Source organism: Hylobates moloch, unplaced genomic scaffold (assembly GCF_009828535.3).
Source record: "Hylobates moloch isolate HMO894 unplaced genomic scaffold, HMol_V3 SCAFFOLD_17, whole genome shotgun sequence".
NCBI lineage: Eukaryota > Metazoa > Chordata > Mammalia > Primates > Hylobatidae > Hylobates > Hylobates moloch.
This window is the reverse complement of record NW_026652292.1, coordinates 59074152-59095741: the sequence shown is the minus strand read 5'-3', so window position 1 is coordinate 59095741 and position 21590 is coordinate 59074152. Positions and strand designations below refer to the sequence as shown.

At 36.5% G+C, this 21590-nt stretch overlaps 1 protein-coding gene across 4 annotated transcripts in view; it reads left to right on the top strand.

The window, feature by feature from the left end:
* Positions 1–21157, top strand: part of TBC1D19 (TBC1 domain family member 19) — a 185181-nt gene extending 164024 nt beyond the window's left edge. Inside the window, exons 19-21 of one of the 4 annotated variants that reach the window (XR_009210537.1) lie at positions 5726–5841; positions 11319–11804; positions 12372–12426. Coding sequence is in view for 3 of the 4 variants with exons in the window: in XM_058430145.1 (XP_058286128.1) it covers positions 5726–5841; positions 10035–10189 (271 nt within the window). In the remaining variant the exon portion in view is untranslated. Of the gene's footprint in view, positions 1–5725; positions 5842–10034; positions 10585–11318; positions 11805–12371; positions 16409–19729 lie in introns of those variants that run through there. The other 3 variants (XM_032135633.2, XM_032135634.2, XM_058430145.1) reach the window with 3 other exon arrangements.
* Positions 21158–21590: the final 433 nt, after the last annotated feature.

Here is a 21590-nt window from a genome sequence, read left to right as displayed (position 1 = left end):
TTAACATAATTGTTTCATATTTCAAATTCTTAAGATGATTTAACATGTTGATTAGCTTTTGGGGAGGTTGTTGTCTTTGAATTGGTAGAAACTTAGACTCCATCAATAAGCTACATAAGATTGTAAGAATCATTACTCTTATCAAATACAAAATATAGGAGACTCAAAAAAAAATGTCTAAAGCAAGAGAGATTTCCAAATGGTTTATCAATGTTTTCTTCCTGTCTTCTCTCTGCAGCTATTTTCTCCTATTAAGGAGGGCATATTTGAAAAAAGTATTAACTCCTTGAGGCCACAAAAGAAGTTAGTGGGAGATAGAATAGTATAGTATTTGTCTTCTCCACTCTTGAATCCATAGCAAATAGATAGCTCAGTGAGTGGAAATTTAATCCAGATTCAAATTCCATTTCTGTTAAGCTTTGCAATCCTGGTGAAGTTTTTTCAATTTATCAAAGCCTCAATTTCTTTATGTTAAGATAATTCAGTTTGTTTATCTTAAAAATCAAGAGAATTAGTACCTTGCAGAGTTGTTTCAAGATTGAATGATTATAAAAATGGAGCTAGCAATCAAGATGGAGATAGAGATAGGCAGATATATAATCTCCTTTTTATAAAGTACCATTGAATTTCAGACATCTTAGAGATGGCCTTTATAAAATACCTCGTATCATCCATTGATAATACTGAGTGGATACCCTTTCCTTTGTAGCCATTAAAAAACAAAATTCTATTCATGATTCAGAAATATTTTATATTGAGCATAAGACTTTATTTATTTATTTATTATTATTTTTTGAGATGGAGTCTTGCTCTGTCGCCTAGGCCAGACTGCAGTGGCGCTATCTTGGCTCACTGCAAGCTCTGCCTCCTGGGTTCACACCATTCTCCTGCCTCAGCCTCCCGAGTAGCTGAGACTACAGGCACCCGCTACCGCGCCCGGCTAATTTTTTTTGTATTTTTAGTAGAGACGGGGTTTCACCGTGTTAGCCAGGATGGTCTCGATCTCCTGACCTCGTGATCCGCCCGCCTCGGCCTCCCAAAGTGCTGGGATTACAGGCGTGAGCCACTGCGCCCGGCCGAGCATAAGACTTTTATTCTTGTAGTAAATTGACTTCTTTTTGCTACTGTGAAATGAACATTGGAGTATAAGTAGAGTTTTCTTTACTAGGATGAGGACATTTAGTTCATTACTAGAAACTGAAATGATATTTTTTCTAGCCTGTTTATATACCTTACTCATTAAAAGAAATAAATTTATTTCAATGACATGAGAAACATTAAAATTCCTATATAGGAAAAGTGTAAAAACTCTAATTGTCGAGGTAGAAATCAATTTTTTAAAAACTGAAGCTTTTGGAAGGTTTTTTAATTTTGAATTTAATTTCTTTAATAGATATAGGACTACTTGGGTTATCTATTTCTTTTTGAATAAGCTTCAGTAGTTTATGTCTTTTACTAGGTTATCATATTTATAAACAGAAAGTTATTCATAATATTCTCTATGCTTAGCCATTTTAATATTTATACGGTTAGTAGTGACATCATCTTTGTCATTCCTGAGATTAGTAATTGTATTATCTTCCATTTTTTCTTGATTATTCTGGCTACAGGTTTATCAATTTTATTCATCTTTGAAAGAATCAGTTTTTTGTACCATTGATTCTTTTTCTCTGTTTTTTTCTACTTTAATTTTATTTATTTTTACTCTTATATTTATTATTTTCTTCTTTTTGCTTGCATTAGATTTATTTTGCTCTTGCCTTTCTGCTTGTTTAAGGTAGAAGTTAGATCATTGATTTGGGACCTTTCTTTTTTTCTAATATAAGCATTAATGTTACAGATTTCTCTCAAATTACCTATTTACCTCCACCTAACAAATTTTGATATGTTATATTTTCATTTTTATTTAATTAGAAATGTTTCATAATTTCTCCTGTGGTTTCCTCCTTGAATATGGGTTATGTAAAAGTACATTGTTTAATTTCTAAATATTTGGAAAACTATCTTTCTGGCATTTATTTCTGTTTTAATTCTGTTGCAGTTAAACAGCATGCTTCACATGATTTCAGTTGTTTTAAATGTGTTGAAGTTTGTTTTTTGATCCAGAACATGATCTGTCTTGGTCCATGTGCACCTGAAAAGAATTTGTATTCTGCAAGTATCAGGCAGAATATCATATAAATGTCAAGGAAATCAAGTTTGTTAATAATGATGTTCAAACCTTGTATACACTAATTTTCTGTCTACTTTTTCTATTAATTATTGAAAGAGGAATGTGAACAGCTCTAATTATAATTGTGGATTTTGTCTGTGTCTTCCTTTAGTGCTGTATTTGTTTTTTTCTTCACGTATTTTGATGCTTTGTTTTTAGGAGAATTGATCACTTTATTATTATATAATGTCCTGTTTTATTCCTAGTAATAAATCTACTATGTCTGATATTAATATAGCCATTCCAGCTTTCTTTTGATTATAATTGCATGATACATTCTTTTCTATTCTTTTACTTAACATATTGATTATCAATATCTTTTTTTAAGTGGGTTTCTTGTCGAAAGTTGGGTCTTCCTATGTGGCAGTCTGTTTCTTAATCGGTGTGTTTATACCATTTATAGTTAATAAAATTGATATTATTGAATTGGAATCAACTATATTGCTAAATTTTTTTAGTTGTTCCATGTTCTCTTCATTCCTTTTTTCTCATTCTCTGCCTACTTTTGAATTGAACATTTTTTATTCCATTTTATCTCCTCTATTAGATTTTTATACTTTTAAAGTATGTTTTTGATAGGTGCCATGAGGTTTGCAATATACTTCTTTTTTTTTTTTTTTGAGATGGAGTCTTACTCTGTTGCCCAAGCTGGAGTGCAGTGATGCGATCTCGGCTCACTGCAACCTTACCTCCCTGGTTCAGGCAATTCCCCTGCCTCAGCCTCCCAAGTAGCTGGGATTACAGGTGCACGCCACCATGCGCAGCTAGTTTTTCTTTGTATTTTTAGTAGAGATGGGGTTTCACCATGTTGGCCAGACTGGTCTCGGACTCCTGACCTCAGGCAATCTGCCTGCCTTGGCCTCCCAAAGTCTTGGGATTACAGGTGTGAGCCACCGCAGCCAGCCAATATACTTCTTTAATTAATCACATTCTACCTTCAAATAAACTTCAGGCCTAGATGGCTTCACTGGCAAATTCTACCAAGCACTTCAGGAAGAAATGATATCAATCCTTATTTTTCTGTGGCTACTATCAAGATTTTTGTTTTCAGTTCTCACCACTTTGATTATGATATATCTAGGCATAGATTTCTTTGGATTTATCCTCTTGGGTGTTTGCTAAGCTTGAATTTATAAGTTTATGTCTTTTGCCAAATTTGGCAGTTTTGACCCATTATTCCTTTAAATATTTTTTTCTGCACCATACTCATTCTTCTTTTTTTCTGGCAATCCAGTGATACTAATGTTGAAACTTTTGATATAAAAGAAAAAAAGAAGATGAAGAAAAATAAGGTTTGTTATTTTCTCACAGGTCCTTGCAGGTCTATTTTTTTTTTTTTTCCATAGAGACAGGTTCTTGCTTTGTTGCTCAGGCTGGTCTCAAACTCCTGGCTTCAAGTATTCCTCCTGCCTCAGCCTCCCAAAGCACTGGGATTACAGCCATCACCACACACAGCCCTTCACTTTTTCTTAATCCTTTTTCTGTATGGTGTAGATTGGACATTTTCTACTGATCTATAGTCAAATTCTCTGGCTCTTTCCTCTATCATTTTCATTTTACTATTGGATCCCATCTAGTGAGATGTTTTTGTGTGGTTTTTTGGTTATTGTGTTTTTCAGTTCTATAATTTTCATCTGGTTCTTCTTCATACAAAACATATTGAACTGTACACTAATAAGGGTAATTTCTACTATACTGTAGTTTCCCCTTATCTGTGGGAGATACATTCCAAGACCCCCAGTGGATGCCTAAAGCTGTGGATAGTACTGAGCCCTGTATATACACCATGATGTTTTTCCCTATATATACATAACTATGATAAAGTTCAATTTATAATTAGGCACAGCAAGAGATTTACAATAACTAATAATAAAATAGAACAATTATAACAATATGCAAGCATCACTACTCTTACTCTTTGGGGCCATTATTAAGTTTAAAAAAAAAAAGGATTACTTGAACACAGGCACTGTGATACCAGGACAGTCAACCTGATAACCAATGTGGCTTCTAAGTGACTAACATGTGGGTAGCATGTACAGCATAGATACACTGGACAAAGGGATGATTCATATCTGGAGTGGGACTGTGCGAGCTTTCACCAGACTACTCAGAATAGCACACAATTTAAAATTTATGGATTATATCTGGAATTTTTCATTTAATATTTTTGGACTGTTGGTGACCACAGTTGGCTATGGGTAACTGAAACCACAGAAGGTGAAACTGGAAGATGACTATACATAAACTATAGCACAATAAATTTTATTTCTAAAAAGCTATGCTATGTTATTTCTATATTGGTGGATGGGAAGTATGGCACTATTCCTTAAATATGACACTATGAGAATTTGAGTAAAATGAAGTGAGCTGAAGTTAATAATTTTGACTTTAAATTCAAATGTATTTTGTAAGTTATTAAAATATCCAGTGGCCCAAAGTTTCTTTCGTATATATAAAGAGATATTCTAAAACGACCCAAAAAGCTTAGTCAATACTAGTGCTTACATGTACTTTGTTGTATTAGAATAATAGCTATGCAGTATTGAGGAATTTCTGAAACTTGAGGATCTTTTTCAGTCTTAAGATAATACAATGACACCAACCAAGGCAACCTCTGAGTCCTTTTCTGTCTTTTATGAGAATAGCACAGATGTTTATTGACAAAATATGATAATTCCAGCAAACAGTTTGGCTAGCACCTGTCAGGGACAGTCAAGTGATATTAGATGCTAATAGATAATACAGAAATGTGAAGAACTGGTTGATCTCTTAAGGCACCAGAGCCAAAGAGTTCATTTCCTGGTTTCAGAGATAAATTGTTATTGTAACATAACCTACCTGTAAGTAGTAAGATCTCATACATCTTAGAATTGTTTAAGCAAAATGGAATTTAGTTGAATTTTCTGGCTGATCTGTCAGAGTTCTATAACCTCCTAAGTAAAATGAAGGGTTTGAAATCAGAAATCTATTTCTAATGTCTCATAGCTTTGAAACTATTTTTGTCCTTATACTTGTTATTTTATTTTATTCATCCTATATAGCCATTTGACTGAAATGTAGAAAATAATTTATTAAATTGAGAAAATATGTAGGCAATGAACAATCTTTCAAGTATTTTGAATAAAAATTCAAATTATTATGGATTGCCTGGAATTCTTAAGACTATCAGAAGGTCAGCTCATTGATAGCTAAGTAGTATACACTCTGAAAAACAGAATGTAGAAGTGGGTTTTGTAAAGGCTGACCTCTAGAATGTGCAATTACACATGACCCAGCATGTGTAATTCTTCCTCTTAATACTTTAAGACCACTAATTTGAGGACTTATGGTTTCTCACCACTGCACCCTTGCAGCTTTCAAGAAAGTACTTAAGTTTTAAATGCCCAGGTGATTTCTAAGACTCTTGAAGGAGTTACCTTAACAATAGAATTGGTTGGGTTCTTCTGATACTGCATTTTCGTGAGAAAAAATTTCAGCGGTACATTAATTTTTATTTTTCCTTGCTTATAGACTTCGCATATCATTTAAGTGGATGGTTCGAGCTTTCTCTGGATACTTAGCTACAGATCAGCTCTTGCTTTTATGGGATAGAATCCTAGGATACAACTCTTTGGAAATTCTTGCTGGTAAGAGTAAGTGCTTGTTTGTAGAACACATGCTGTTTCTATAATAAAGCCCCTTTTCTTCCTAACATTCACCATCCGTAACTGGAATTTATTTGTCACTTCTAATTCATGAACAATTAATAGATATATCTGGCTTTGAAGATAAGTACCAACAAAAACTGCAGTCTTGATACTTTTATGGAACTGCACAATACCAGCCTACTTCTAGTCTTTCTTCCCAGCTCCCAGGAAAGTTCATTTTCCCTTCCCTTTCCCTCTCCCCTTTTAGTCCAGCTAGGTCTCACTATCTCCCAGCACCTATGAGGTCTGTGCAGCAAAGTGTAGATATACTTACCTTCTACTCTGGACTCCCCTGGCTACCTTAGCAGTCTGTTCTATGCCCCATCTCAACACCTAAGATCCAGACTGAGGCTAAGCCTCCCTACATGGCTGAAACCTCAGCCCTTCTGTGTCTGTTTATAAATGAAGTTAAAACCTTTTCCTTTTTGCTAACAGTCTCCGACTTCCTCCCTGGTGGCTGAGTTTCCCCTTTTATTCTCTCAGGCCAAAAGCTATTTCATCTTTTTTTCAAAGCCACATATTTATCTTTTATTTAATAATTAGGCAGTTCTTAACAACAGATGTATGCCCAAGGCAATTATATGATTACAAAGAGGGCATATATTTCTTATTTATTATATTATTTTACTTCCCTTGTGCACAATATACTCAATTATTTTATTAGTGAGATTACCAGGAAATTCAAATAATAATTACAATGTTTTCACAATAGATAGGGATCAGAAAAGTTGGCAGAATGTTTCCATACCTTAAATTGATAGCATTATAAAATCACCTCTCTGGGCTGCTGTGGAAATAAAGCTTAGTTGAAGAAGAATATGATAGGAAGATTCTCTAGGTACCATATTAACATATTTGGGTTTTTTTTTTTTTTTGAGACACTCTCACTCTGTCGCCCAAGCTGGGGTACAGTGGCACGATCTTGGCTCACTGCAACCTCCACCTCCTGGGTTAAAGCGAGTCACCCTCCTCAGCCTCCCGAATAGCTGAGATTACAGGCGCCTGCCACCACACTCAGGTAATTTTTGTATTTTTAGTAGAGACGGGGTTTTACCATGTTGGCCAGGTTGGTCTGAAACTCCTGACCTCAATTGATCCACCCGTCTCGGCCTTCCAGAGTGCTGGGATTACAGGTGTGAGCCTCCACGCCCAGCCTTAACATATTCTTGAATGCTGAGAAGTCTCTAGTTATAGTTACTGGGTAGCATATGTCCCTGGGTGGCAATTACCCTGGTATAATCAGAGATATCACTGGTTAATGTTTTTAGCAACTTCTAGTATTCTTCTCTCTCAATTTTTTTAAAAACCTATACAAATATGAGTTAGGAAATAATGGTCTGCCCTCATTTCTTTTGGCTGAATGGCAGTAACATATATAATCTAGCAAGAGAAGGAATTCTCAAGGGTGTTGAGTATAACTTTTTCTAAACATTGTTCACAAGCCGTTCTTATCCTCTGTTGGGACACTTCAGTATTGGGCAATCCCCTGCCTTACCTGGTGGCCCATTTCATTTCTGGATAATATGGCTCATTACATGTACCCCTATTAAACCAAGGTAATTATCATGTTTTCTCTACTCTCACATTTTCACCTCTCCCCAAAGTATTCTATTTTCCAAGCTAAGTAGCCTTGTTTTCTACTGTGATTTCTCAAGTGAGAGAATTGTAGACTTTTAACCAAATGTCTGTCCTCTCGGTGTGCCAGAAAATTTGAAGAGTACTGTGTATAGCTTTCGGTATCATTTTAAAGAGACATTAAAGCATGTTAAAAAGGAGGGCTCAGTATAAGAAAATACTTTCTAATAATTAGGACTTTGAAAAAGTAGAATGGGTTCTTTAACTGTTATGTGAAGGGTCAAGAGGTTTCATACCTTGAAAGAAATGTTGAATTAGAAAACCTTCAAGCCCTCTTTCAATTTAAATTCTCTCATTCTGTGCCTTATCATCCCTTAGCAAACTGAAGGAAAAGAGAAATAAGTGTATGTTGAATACTGTATTTGCTCTAAGCCAGGCACTCTTCTGTGAGCTCAATAATTAATAAAAAGGTTACTGAAGAATAGGTAGAAATGTAGTCTGCATTATTGCTTCCACCCATTTTCCCTGAGTGCTTTAAAAAAATCTACAGGGAAGAATTCTGGAACATCTAGAAATGGAACTAGACTGAAGGAAGCTCCCTTACCATGGAATTCAGATAAAGAACCACAGGGTAGATAATTTCATGTAAATGTATACAAATTAGTTTTGATTGTTTCATACACTTTTGGTATGAGTATTTTGGAACCACCTTTTTCTGATCAAGTGGGTTACTATGTAGTCTTGAGAAATATTTTCATAAATGGCACTGACTTTAATTGTGAATTAATTAGAGCCTCTTGAAGAACAGTTTAAAGCAAAGTTATCTTAATGTTCTTGATAGAATTGCTTAGAATTAAAGTAATAAGACCAAAAGAAAATATTAGAGCCTCTGTATTTCATATGAAGCATAATTTCAGTTGAAAATATCCCAAAATGTAGACCTTTCCTCCCTGGCAAACAAACCTGTTCTGTGGAAGGGCTGGGCAAACCAAACATGAGGCAGATGGAAAGGAACTTCTGTGATGTGACACCAAGATAAATAAAGGTTATGAGCACATAAGCATTTTGGATGCTGAGGTCAGTTAGTGAACTGCTCTTTTTTTCCCCTTCTTATCTACCTTTGGAGAAACAGTTTCCCACTATGTAAAACTCTTTCCTGATAGAGCAGAAAATTTGGCCAGCCTGTCAAGCTTTCAGCAACTATGTTCAATTATATACAAAAAAGGAAGCAGTAATCATACTCTTTAACTGCTAAATTGCCTGCACTATATAAAATATGATTCCAGATATTAGGAAGCTGTAAAAAATTGCTGGTCTACAGAAATAGTTTTCTTTGATATTCTTGTAAACATGAAACTCAGTGACTTTAAAGTATTCATGTTTTCTCCATTTCAGTTAAGGAGTAAATCCTTTGTTGCAGATCTCTTGTGTCTACTGTTACATATTCACTAACTCCAGCTGACTTGACTTTTAAAATTTTGCCATTCTCATTTTTTCTCCAGAATTTTTCTCTCTAACGAGTTCTAATGCTTTTTTGCCTGACTGTCCAAAATCTCTAGTCCCCTAGAAAAGTGCCTGTGCTTCCCAGTCACTGGTTGCACTTGGCCTTTATCTGGGGAAATTAAGAGGCCTGGCTGCTGACTTCTGTTCCTCAGGCACAATGTCCAGGACCACTGTAGCAGAATCCTTCATGCCATCTCTGGAAAGCCATTCTGATAGACAGCAGAGCCAATGATTTTTGGGAAAGCACACAGATTTTCATGTCAGAGATGAGTAGTTACTGCTTACTTTCAGTCTCAATAGTATCTTCACATAGTGGTTAGATGCACAACTCCAGAGCCAAGGTTAAGTATTGGCTTTACCGTTTTCTACCTGTGTGCCTCTGAACGTGTCACCCCACTTACTACGCGTCACTCTCTATATTAGCAAAATGGGCTATTAATAGTATTCAACTCACAGAATTGGTATGAGAATGACTTATTCTCTTTGTAAAAATATATTTTAAAAAATAGATGTGTTTGCATTAGGTATGCAATATACCTAAGAACCAGTCTTCCAAATAATTTTGAATATTTATTTTACTTTTTCTTTTTCTTTCTTTTTTTTTTTTTCAGACAAGGTCTCGCTGTGTTACCCAGGCTAGAGCGCAGTGGCACAATCATAGCTCACTACAGCCTAGAACTCCTGGGCTCAAGCAATGCTCCTGTCTCAGCCTCCCAGAGCACTGGGATTGCAGGCATAAGTCACTGTGCCCAGTATTTTGAATATTTCTTACCATTAATTTCCTAAACTTCAATGACTTGTTGGGTAGAGAATCCACTACCATCACTGGTGATGGAGAGAAAAGGAGATAAGTCAAGAGTTAGCTCCAAACAGTACCATCTCCTTATCAGGGTCACCTGCCTTTTAAATGGGTCCTTCTGTTGTTTATGACTCACTCCCTCACATGGAGTTTTACAGTAGGTTATGTAAATTTTGCATGTTAGCATTACTCTTTTTCCATGTGCGTATGTTTAATGGAAACAATAATCCAAATGCTCTTTTTAATTTTTTTTAAGAGACGGGTTTTTGCCATGTTGCCCAGGCTGTCAAACTCCTGAGCTCAAGTCACTTCTCCTGCCTCAGCTTCCCAGTTAGCTGGGACTACAGGTATGCACCACCATGCCTGGCCTCCAATGTTGTTTTCTACTTAATGTATATTATTGACCTTTAAGTTGTCCTGTAATGTTTGTATTTTTTTGAAGTTTCACTTCTTTTTTCCTGTAGCCAACATTAAATTAAATGTCAGGATCAATCCCACAGCAGCCCTCCCTACAGATATATCCATTTGTGACACTCTAAGAAAGTCAGTGCTGTGTATAAAAATATAACAAAAATTTATAAAAATATTTTTTAAGAAAAGGCTTTGGCCGGGCGCGGTGGCTCACGCTTATAATCCCAGCACTTTGGGAGGCCGAGGCGGGTGGATCACGAGGTCAGGAGATCAAGACCACGGTGAAACCCCGTCTCTACTAAAAATACAAAAAAATTAGCCGGGCGTGGTGGCGGGCGCCTGTAGTCCCAGCTACTCGGAGAGGCTGAGGCAGGAGAATGGCGTGAACCCGGGAGGCGGAGCTTGCAGTGAGCCGAGATTGCGCCACTGCACTCCAGCCTGGGCGACAGAGCGAGACTCCGTCTCAAAAAAAAAAAAAAAAAAAGAAAAGGCTTTAAAGCCATGTTTCTATCAGAACACCTCCTTGGTACATATGAAACATAATCTACTTAAAAATTCAGCCTCCATATAACGTTTCAGAAGCCTCTCTACTACATTAGTAAGAAATACCTGCACCAAAATAAACCTTAATCAGTAAGACAGTCATTAGGCCAGGCATAGTGGCTCACCCCTGTAATCCCAGCACTTTGGGAGGGTGAGGCAAGACGATCACTTGAGCACAGGAATTCAAGACCAGCCTAAGCAACATAGTAAGATACCATTTCTACCAAAAAAAAAAAAAAAAAAAAAAAAAAAAAAACCTCATTAGATCTTCATGCCATTTTAAAACGGTTTAAGTTGTAGGTCTGAAAGAAATAACTTATAAAATGGCTTTTCTTTTTTTAAGAACACTGAATTTTCCTTTTTCTCAAAACTGTGGTATTCAGTTTGTCTGGCCATCAGGCACTGTCTTATAGAGCAGACAATTTCCGTGCATCACAAGACCTTAACTCAGAATGCGGGGGTGTGGTCGGTTGTGTAAAGCACTAATTCTGAGTTTCCGTGCAGTGGGTTTTGGGCATAGCATAGCAGTAACCGTGCCCGGCTGATGAGTAGGCCAGCAGTTGAAGTAGTGTGCATTCTTTTCCAGTGCTGGCAGCTGCCGTGTTTGCTTTCCGAGCAGTGAACCTGATGGAGGTGACATCACTGGCTGCAGCTGAAGTAAGGATAAGTTTCACTCAGATGGGATGGAAATAGTTTCTGAGAGATTGCCAGGCTGTCATTTTAGTGTCTGTTGCATAGGACACACATTACTTGTAGCCAGATTTTTTAACTCGGGTAAAACCTGTTAAGTTCTGAGCTAATAATACTTAAGGATTCAAATTTCTTTAATTACTTGAGAAAAGTCTTCTTATGAAGGAGTAATAAACAAGATTATTATAGGAAACCATTATAACCCTCTGGGAAACCAGATACCTGGTAATTTTAATAGAAACAGTTGGGGGGTTATGTTGCATTTTTGATTGTTCATGTCCATGCATTATTTTCACAGAAGAAAAACCACTTGAGAGAATTAAAGAGCGTGTATTTGGATGATATAGTGAAGATACATGGGCTTTTTTGGTTATTTTAAATTGTGAGTTAATTATTTAAAGCTGATTTCTTTTCAGTGGTATAATTTATACCTGAAGTATGGTTCAATTAAATAGTGCTTACTGTATTATTCTATTTGTTATCTTTCACAGAAATATAAATTTTTCCTTAAAATAGCTGCCTGCATTTTTGTTTAAAGGGAAGAGGATGTTTATGCATCTTGCAACTGAATAAACATTAGTTCCATCTCAAGATGATTTCCTGTAGTCAGTTACTCCTTACACTAGAATAACAGGACTAGGATTCATAATGTATGCTTATTTATAGAAGCAAGTTGAAATGTTAAACCTGTTATAAACTCATGGTACCTTGTATATTTGAAGAAGACCAAGGCTAACATCCAGGTTATTTTCTACAGCACATTTTAGCATTTTGCACATGTACTAACATTAAGATATTCTGAAAAGAGAAGGAAAGTTGTAGCTTTAGTACTAAGATTTAGGACAAATCTGAAGAAGGAGCTTAGTGTCAAAATTACATTGTAATTATGTTTACCTTATTTCATAGACTTCGCTTTGCTATTAATAATTCTTTTTATTTTTTGTTTCAGGCAGTTCTTGCTGACCTTTCTACTTTAAAAGTTATGCCTCTTCTTCAAATTTTTCTGTTTGCTACTGTCACCTGATCTTCTTCATAGTCACTGACAACACATCTAGTTTTTCATTAGAAACAAATCATGAACTATGCAAACTCTGCATAAAACCAAAATGAAACCTTGCATATAAGCCAATAAAGATCATGTTCCCTCTTCAATTAAACCTAAGTAGTTTCTCACTTTTTGAAACAATAACTCTGCACCAAATATTGCATCGCATGCTGCTGATTTTCAAGACAGAAGCAATAAACACAACTTCTGCTAAATTGAGCATTATATATATAATATTATTATATATATATATATATAATCCTGACTTGTAAATGGCATGTAATAATATATGCAATAAGAACTAAAGATACTGCAATAAACTTCAAGAGGTAATATAGCTTCTTGGATAATTCTTTTATGTCAGTTTATAAATTTATCTCTAGATAATGTATCGTTTTGTCTCATAAATTGCTCCTCACTAAGAGCCAGGGGTCGGGTAGGGTGTGAGAATGCTTGAAAAAGATAACGTTTTTAAGTAGGAATTCAAAAGTTGCTTAAATGATGTTTTAAGCAACTTTTTACACCCCAGGGATTTTCTACATTTCTCTCCATTTTATTTCTCTCTTTAAACATCTCTACTGGGGAAGGTCAAATACAATTTTCTCCATCTGACAATATTTTATGCTTGACTCTCTGAAAGTCAGAAAATTATAGGTGATCCCTTTTCACTTCTCAACCTTCCTTCTCTTACTTAGAAGACTTGACATTGCCGAGGCTTGTTGCTAACTTCTGTTACTTTGTAACTATACAAGGAAGACACCCAAGAGAATGAGGAGTCAAAACCACATTCACTTTTGCTGAAGCTTGGTTTAACAAGATTTACTTCCAGGGCAGAGCAGCTGAGAGAGATTAAAAGTAGGTAGTAGGCATTCATTCTAAACTGCAGACATTATGCAAGGCATCAGCCTTATTTTGGGCTTTATTATAAGTGAAGGGTCTTATTTTGTATTACTTCCAAAAGACCTACCATTTCTGTAATATGGAATAATAGTATGTGGGGGAAAAAGTCCAAAAACTATTGTCCTTTGATTTTAGTTTCAAATTTAAGATGCTGATCACTTCACTAAAACTGTAAATCAGTAGATTGATACTCTTATTGATTGCCTAGAATTTTATTAAGTTTTACCCAAACGTATTTTATGAGTCTTTTATTTTGGCAGTATATATTAGGAAAAACGCTTGTTGATTTACTAAGAGCTGAATAATAATTTATTCCATGATTGATTCTTAATAAACCCCATTTTATTGCTTTTGAAGGTGATGCAGTTATAATCCTATTCTTTGCCATTCTTTGTTTGCAAATGAACATTAATTGACAGGACCAGCACGCACCCATGACTATTATCTACTCTCAGAAAATGGCTAAATATTAGGAAGAGAGTGAGTTTTAAAAGATCTGGTTCACATGCATATAGATATGCCCATCTTTGGCTTTTTTCTTTAGGAGAATATGCATTAGCTTTTTTAAAAGAGGCAATGTAATAGTCTAGTACACTAGACTGGAGAATTCTGGTCATCAGATGGGGGAATTTTGGTCCTCCTGTAAATCCCTAGATAATGTAAGCTCTCTTATCTGTAATTGGGGTTGAAGGGCTGGCAACAAATGGTAGGAACTTATTGTATCTTCTCTGTTTACCTTACAGGTAGGTAAGGACCTGTAGGACCAAATGAGAAAATACTGTATTTGAAAGTAATTTTTTAAACTGCAAAGCACCAAGCAAATGAAGGATATTGTTGGTACTTAGTTTGTATATGACATTTTAAGGTCAAGTGGTAGAAGACGATATATGAAGAATGCACAACTTCATTAGCATTTCTATCATTTAACCTGATAGTTTAAGACTATGTCTGTAAAGATGAATGGACCGTGCCATAGCAGATCCTTTCATTTGAAACAGGTGGCTCTAGGCAGAAGATCTGAATCTGAATCCCAAAGCCAGACCTGGTTGACAACCACCCGCTTTGCTGCTTCTGCAGACCCCAGGCCAAGCACTGCTCTTGGCTGCTTGTTAAAACACTGCACTGAGGGTCATCGGGCTGCCTTACCCATGCTATTTTTTTTTTTTTTTTTTTTTTTTGACACAGTCTGGCTCTGTCACCCAGGCTGGAGTGCAGTGATGCCATCTCGGCTCACTGCAACCTCCACCTCCTGGGTTCAGGTGATTCTCCTGCCTCAGCCTCCCAAGTAGCTGGGACTACAGGCATGCACCGTAACACCTGGCTAATTTTTTGTATTTTTAGTAGAGACAGGTTTTCACCATGTTGGCCAGCCAGGTCTCAAACTCCTGACCTCAAGTGATCCACCTGCCTCAGCCTCCCAAAGTGCTGGGATTACAGGCCTGAGTGACCACACTGGACTTGTCCGCTCCATCTTTAACCACCCCTCCTTAGGCTCCCTCATTTGGCTTCCTTCCTCTTGCAGCCTCCTGTGCCATCTCCTCCCAACCCTTGACACCCCCTTCACATCTGCTCTGCCAGTGATTACAAAGATTGAAGTGAACAGTGATACATTGGCATTGATGTAGCCTAATAGGCAAATTGTATTTGGTTCTTCAGGATGTCAGTTCACCCACTAATGTGATATGTTATGACTTTATAGTATGGAAGAGTTTATTGACTAATGGTTTTGTTGAGAATGCTTTGGTAAGGCCATGTTCTGGCTAATTGAAATTTCCAGCTTGTCTTAACTTCACAATACCCCACACTCAGCATGTGCTCTCTTCTCCTATTTTGCAGGGAAAATAGAGACCATTAAGCTTGAGTTGTCTCAGCCTTCTACTTCAGAATTTAGCTTTTTCTCTCCCCCCAGATTTATCTCCTTCCTTCTTGCATGAAGAAGTGTCTAGTCTAGTCTAGTCATAGTTCTATGAATGGAGATTTGATTGTGCCATTTCTATGCTTGAAAAACTCAACAACTTCTCATTGCTTAAAGGATAAAGGCTAGGCTCTGTAGCATAACAGGAAAAATTCTTCACCGCTTGGTCTTTTCATTCCTATGTTCCCACAATGATCCATTATCCTGTACTTCAGCCTCACCAGGTTCTATGCTGATTCTCAACCAGATATGGCTGTTTATTTTGTCTCCACCAAAATCTTCTCCATTTCTCAAGGCCTCCCCCCCAAAATTTTTCTCTGTTGTGAAGATACCATGGAGCCTATAAATTAAATTGATTATGCCCTTCTCCTTGTTCTCATCAAACTATTCATCCACTCATATGATGCTTATAATATTAAGTGATAGCTTTTTGGATATGTGTTCTGATTTTGTCACTTTATTATCAAGGCAGTTTTCATTGACTTGTCTGTCCTAAATGTGGAAGATGCAAGCAGAAATTTGTCCATATATGTCTGTATCCCTTGACCTACTCAGAAATTGTTGGGATCTGTTTTCTATAAAACGTAATTTCTCCTTTGTATCTAGTCTTCCTTCTTCCACAAATGCTCTGATTTTTCTTTAGTGATCTACCCCTTCCCCATGTGCATCAGGTGAGGCTGACTTGCATCCCCAGGACCTCTGGGTCCTAGCCAAGTAGTCACCGTGTACTGTTCCTCTGGCCATGGGGATTTCTTCAGGACCAGTGCAAAATCGAGACCAACGAGAGCTAGTGAAACTTAATTAGGAAGCTTTGGTTTAATCTTTCAGGGAAGCTGGATATGAAAATGAAAGAATGTAGGGTGTGTAGCTGCTGCAGTCTAGGAATGGAGAGAAGGAAAAGCTGCTCTTTTGGCCTTGTTGATCCCCAGATCATGCTGCACCAGTCTACCTCTGGACTATTTTTTTTACAAGACCCAAAGGATTTTCTTTGCAACAGAAAGGATCCTAACTGATGGCAGTTATTTTCCTTTTAGGTGATGCACAATAATAAGGGGTATCATTATTTGGTGTAGAAACCCTGTCTACACACTGCTCAAACTAGAGTAGCATATTTTAACTTCTTCTAATCAAGACACAACCATGACCTTACAAGGATAAATTGTATATTTCAGACCTACTGAACTACTCAAAGTACCTAATACAAGGTACATATTTTGCCTTTGGCCCTTTGCCCTTACAGCTTCCTCTGCTTAGAATGCCTTCTCTTCCCTCTTTACCTAACTCTTACTTGTACATCAAAACCCACCTCAGGTGTTGCATCATCAGGGAAGACTGCTTCTCTTATGAATCCTTAACCCCTACATATACATAAGATGTATTATAATCAAGTTAGCTTGTCTTTCACTCCCACTAGACTGTGACTCCTCGAGGACAAAATTGGATTCTTTTTCAGCCGTATATCTCTAGAATCTAGCATTGTGTTTGCCCCATAATAGGCTTTATTAAATATTTATTGAATGAACGAATGACATCATCTATTCTAATTCACTCATTTACTGATAAAGGAATTTGCGGAGTTGCCTTTGGAAGTCCAAAAGGAAAGAATATTTTCAGAGGAAAAAATGAAATGGTTCAGTCACTCTTTTTTTTTCATTTAAGTTAACTTTATTAAGTATAATTTATGTACAATAAAGTTATATGTATATTTTATGTAAAATAAAATGCAGTTTAAGTGTACAGTTCTATAAGGCTTAACAGATGTATATACCCATGTCACCACCACCACATCAAGATATAGAACATTTCCATCATGCAAAATAGTTCCTTTTGTGCCCCTCCCCATCTAATCCCCCATACACGCATTCACTCCAAACACTCATCTGCTTCTGTCCCTGAAGATTAGATTCATCTTTTCTAGAGTTTCACGTAAATGGAATCATCCATATGTACTTTTTTGTGTCTGGCGTCTTTTGCTCAGCATGTTTTGAGATTCATCCATATTGTGTGATCAGTAGTTCATTCCTTTTTACTACTGCCTAGGATTTCATTGTATGAGTATTTCACAATTTATTTACCATTGTTAATGTACATTCATGTTGTTTTCAGTTTGGGTGTATTATGGATACAGCTACTATAAACATTTGTGCACAAGCCTTCATGTGGACATATATCTTCATTTATCTGGGGTAAATACCTTAGGAGTAGGATTTCTGGGTTATGTGTAAGCACGTGTTTAACTTAGAAGGAGGCCTCCAAACTCTTCTGAAGTGGTTCTAGTTTTTTACATTGCCACCAACAGTATATGAGTTCCAGTGTTTCCCAATCCTTACTACCAACACTTGGTGTTGTCATATTAGTCATTCTAATAAGTGGTTATAATTTGTATTTTCCTAATGATATTGAGCATATTTTCATACTTATTTGCCATTTATACATATTCTTTTGTAAAGTATCTGTTCAAATCTTTTGTCCATTTTAAATCAATGATCTTACTAAGTTATAGGCTAGGGGTGGTGGCTCACACGTATAATCCCAGCACTTTGGGAGGCTAAGGCAGGAAGATGGCTTGAGCCCAGGAGTTCAAGACCAGCTTGGGCAACATGGTAAAACCACGTCCCTACAAAAAATACAAAAAAAATTAGCCAGGCATGGTGGTGCACACCTGTAGTTTCAGCTACTGGTGGAAGTGGTGGGGATGCTGAAGTGGGAGGATCGCTTGAGGCTGGAGGTTAAGGCTACAGTGAGCTGTGATCCTGCCACTGCATTCCAGCCTGGATGACAGAGGGAGACTTTGTCTCAAAAAAAGTTGTAAGGTGTCTTTATTCTGGATGCAGCATATGGTTTGCAAAATTTTCTCCCAGCCTATAGGATAGTTAATTTTCTTAACTATGAGATAGTTAATATTCTTAACTGTCTTTTAAAGAGAAAAAGTTTTAATTTTGTTGAGGTCCAATTTATCTAGTTTTTCTTTTATGGTTTATATTTTTTGCTTCCTCTCCAAGAAATCTTTGCTTAAGTCAAAGTCACAAATTTTTTTTCCCTATGTTTTCTTCTAGAAACTTTAAAGATTATAAACTTTAAATATATATGGGCTGGTTTCTGCACCCTCTATTCTGTTCATGAATTTTTGTCTAACCTAATTTCAATATTGCACTCTCTTGATTTTTGTAGTTTTATAGTAAATCTTGAAATCAGGTAGTGTAAGTCCTTTAACTTTATTCACGTATGTTAAAATTATTTGGCCATTCTAGCTTCTTCGCATTTCTAAAGAACTTTTTAACCTGCACCAAAAGAAGTAAAAAGTCTGCTTTGATTTTTATTGGGATAGCATTGGCTTAATAGATCAGCCTGGAAATAACTGATATCTTTAACAATGTTGAGTCCTCCAATCCATAAACATGGCATACCTCTCCATTTATTTAGATCTGCTTTAATTTTACTCAGTAATATTTTGTAGTTTTCAGTGTACGGTTCTTGCACATATTTTGTTAAAATTATCCCTAATTCTTTCACATTTTTTGATGCTATTGTATTTAAATAATGGTATTTTATTTCAATTTCCAAACTTTTGTTATTAAGATGTAAAATACAATTGATATTTTATATTGACCTTGTATCCTGAGACCTTGCTAAGCTTACTACTTCTACTATCCTTTTTTGTAGCCTCCCTGGGATTTTCCATATATGCAGTATGTCATCCATAAATAAATAAAATTTTGTTTGTTTCTTTCAAATATGTATGCTTTTTTTTCTTTTCTTATGCACTGACTAGAACTTGCAATTGAATACAGAAGTGTTGCAGTTCACCTAATTTTAAAGGAAATGTACTTATTTCTTGAATAAGTTTAACAAATATTTTTCAATATTTATAAACAATAGTTTGGCCAATTTAGCAATAAAACAGTAGGGGAGGATGGGCACGGTGGCTCACACCTGTAATCTCAGCACTTTGGGAGGCTGAGGTGGGCAGATCACTTGAGATCACGAGTTCGAGACCAGTCTGGCCAATATGGTGAAACCCCGTCTCTACTAAAAGTACAAAAAAAAAGAAAAATTAGCCGGATATGGTGGCACATGCCTGTAATCCCAGCTACTTGGGAGGCTGAGGCAGGAGAATCACTTGAACCTGGGAGATGAAGATTCCAGTGAGCCGAGGTTGCGCCACCGCACTTTGGCCTGAGTGACAGAGTGAGACTCTGTCTCAAAATAAATAAATAAAACAGTAGGGGAAAGTGAGACAGATTCAGAAGGAGGTGGGGAGCAATATTGACATACAGAGAAGATAGATTAAGTTTTATGTTGCTGATCATTCACATGGCTTCTTAAAATTATCCTTTTAACTTAAACCGTTGGCTTCAGGTATTATCAATGCCTTTGTCATATTAATTAGAAAATGGTTTTTAATTACTTATTCAACTATTCTTTATCCTTAAAACTTTTTTCTTAGATATGTGGTGTACATATACTTACTCAACAAACATCGAATACTTACTCTGAGCAAGGTACTGTGCTGGACCTTCAATGTATACAGGTATTTGTGTGATTGCTTTTTCAGTATCAAATGTGGTAAGAGACAGTACCCCCTATGACAATAGAATCTTAGCACATCTTTCTTAAAGTAATGGCACCATCCTTCCTGTGATAGGAAAAATAATGGTTCCTCAAAGATATTCATGTTCTAATTCCTGAAAACTCTGTATATGTTACCTTACCAGCAAAAGGGACTTGCTGATGTTATTAACAATTTTGAGATGGGGAGATTATCCTGGATTATCAGGTGGGCCCAATGTAATGACAAGTGTTCTTATAATTGAAAGTGAAACAGAGAAACAGGAGGGTATGAGTCACAGAGGGATTTGAAGGTGTCACACAACTGGCTTTAAAAATGGAGGAAGGGGCCATGAGCCAGGAACACAGGCAGCTTGTAGAAGCTGGAAGGAAATGGAGTCTCCCATGACTCTCTAGAAGGAATGCATCCCTACTGACACCTTGATTGTAGGACTTTTGACCTCCAGAACTGTAAGATAATAATGTTGTATTGTTTTGAGCTCCTATGTGGGTCATAGTTTGTGACAGCAATAAGAGACAATCTGTCTCCTCGCAGCTAAATTAAGTTTACTGTATTAACTGTAACATATGAAAATAACAAATTCACATTGTTTTAATAACCCTTTTTATAAAATAGGTGATTCTGCCTGTCTTAATTTCTCTTGTGTGGTTTTGATAATGATCGAATGTAAACCAAAAATAAAATTCTAAGACCTCCCAACCATCTAAATGGACTTCCTCCTTAGCCAGGGCTCTTAAAATTTAACCTGAAAGACTGGTTCAGGCCATAAAGGGAAGTAGGGGTCGGACATGCCTGACTATACTTCTCCAGCATTAAAATCAACACAGACTTTAAGTCTGATGAGAAACATTTTACAGCCTGTTCTCCCTGAAGCCCACTAGCTAAAAGCTTCATCTGCATAATAAAACTCTGGTCTCCACAACCCAAACATTCTATTGATCCCAGGTTTTTAGACAAACTCAACCAATTGTCAACCAGGAAATGTTTAAATTTACCTATAGCCTTGATGCCTCCCCGCCTTGAGTTGTCCCGCCTTTCTGGACCAAACCAATGTCTTTCTTAAATGTACTTGATTGATGGTGCATGCCTCCCTAAAATCTATAAAACCAAGCTGCATCCCAACAACCTTGGGCACATGTCGTCAGGACTTCCTGAGGCTGTGTCACGGGCACATGTCCTCAACCTTGACAAAATAAACTTTCTAAATTAACTGAGACCTGTCTCAGATTTTCTGGGTCTACACAAGTAAGATAAAATACATAAAAGTATCTTGAATACAAACTTCTGTTCTGGTGCTGACAGGGAAAAGACCACAGAAAGTTGGGCAAGTGTGATAGAGGAAGAGGGGTGTTAGGGAAAGTATATCACCAAGTCCTAATGTTTTCTTCTGTGTGGAAGGAACTCGCTGGTTGTAATCGACCTTGTGTCCTGAGACTTTGCTGAACTTACTACTTCTACTATCCTTTTTTGCAGCATCCCTGGGTGATGTACAGTAATTTATCTATAAATAGGCAATTTTGCTTCTTTCAAATATGTATGCCTGTTGTTTTTCATTTCTTATTTGCTGACTAGAACTTGCAATCAAATATGAAAGTGTTACAGCTCACCTAATTTTAAATGAAATGTACTTCTTTTTTGAATAATTTTAACAAGTATTTTAAGATATTTATCAGTGTAATATTTTGGCTGATAGCTGGCCCTCATTCCCTCCTCCCCTGGAGAAGAATGAATTATATTA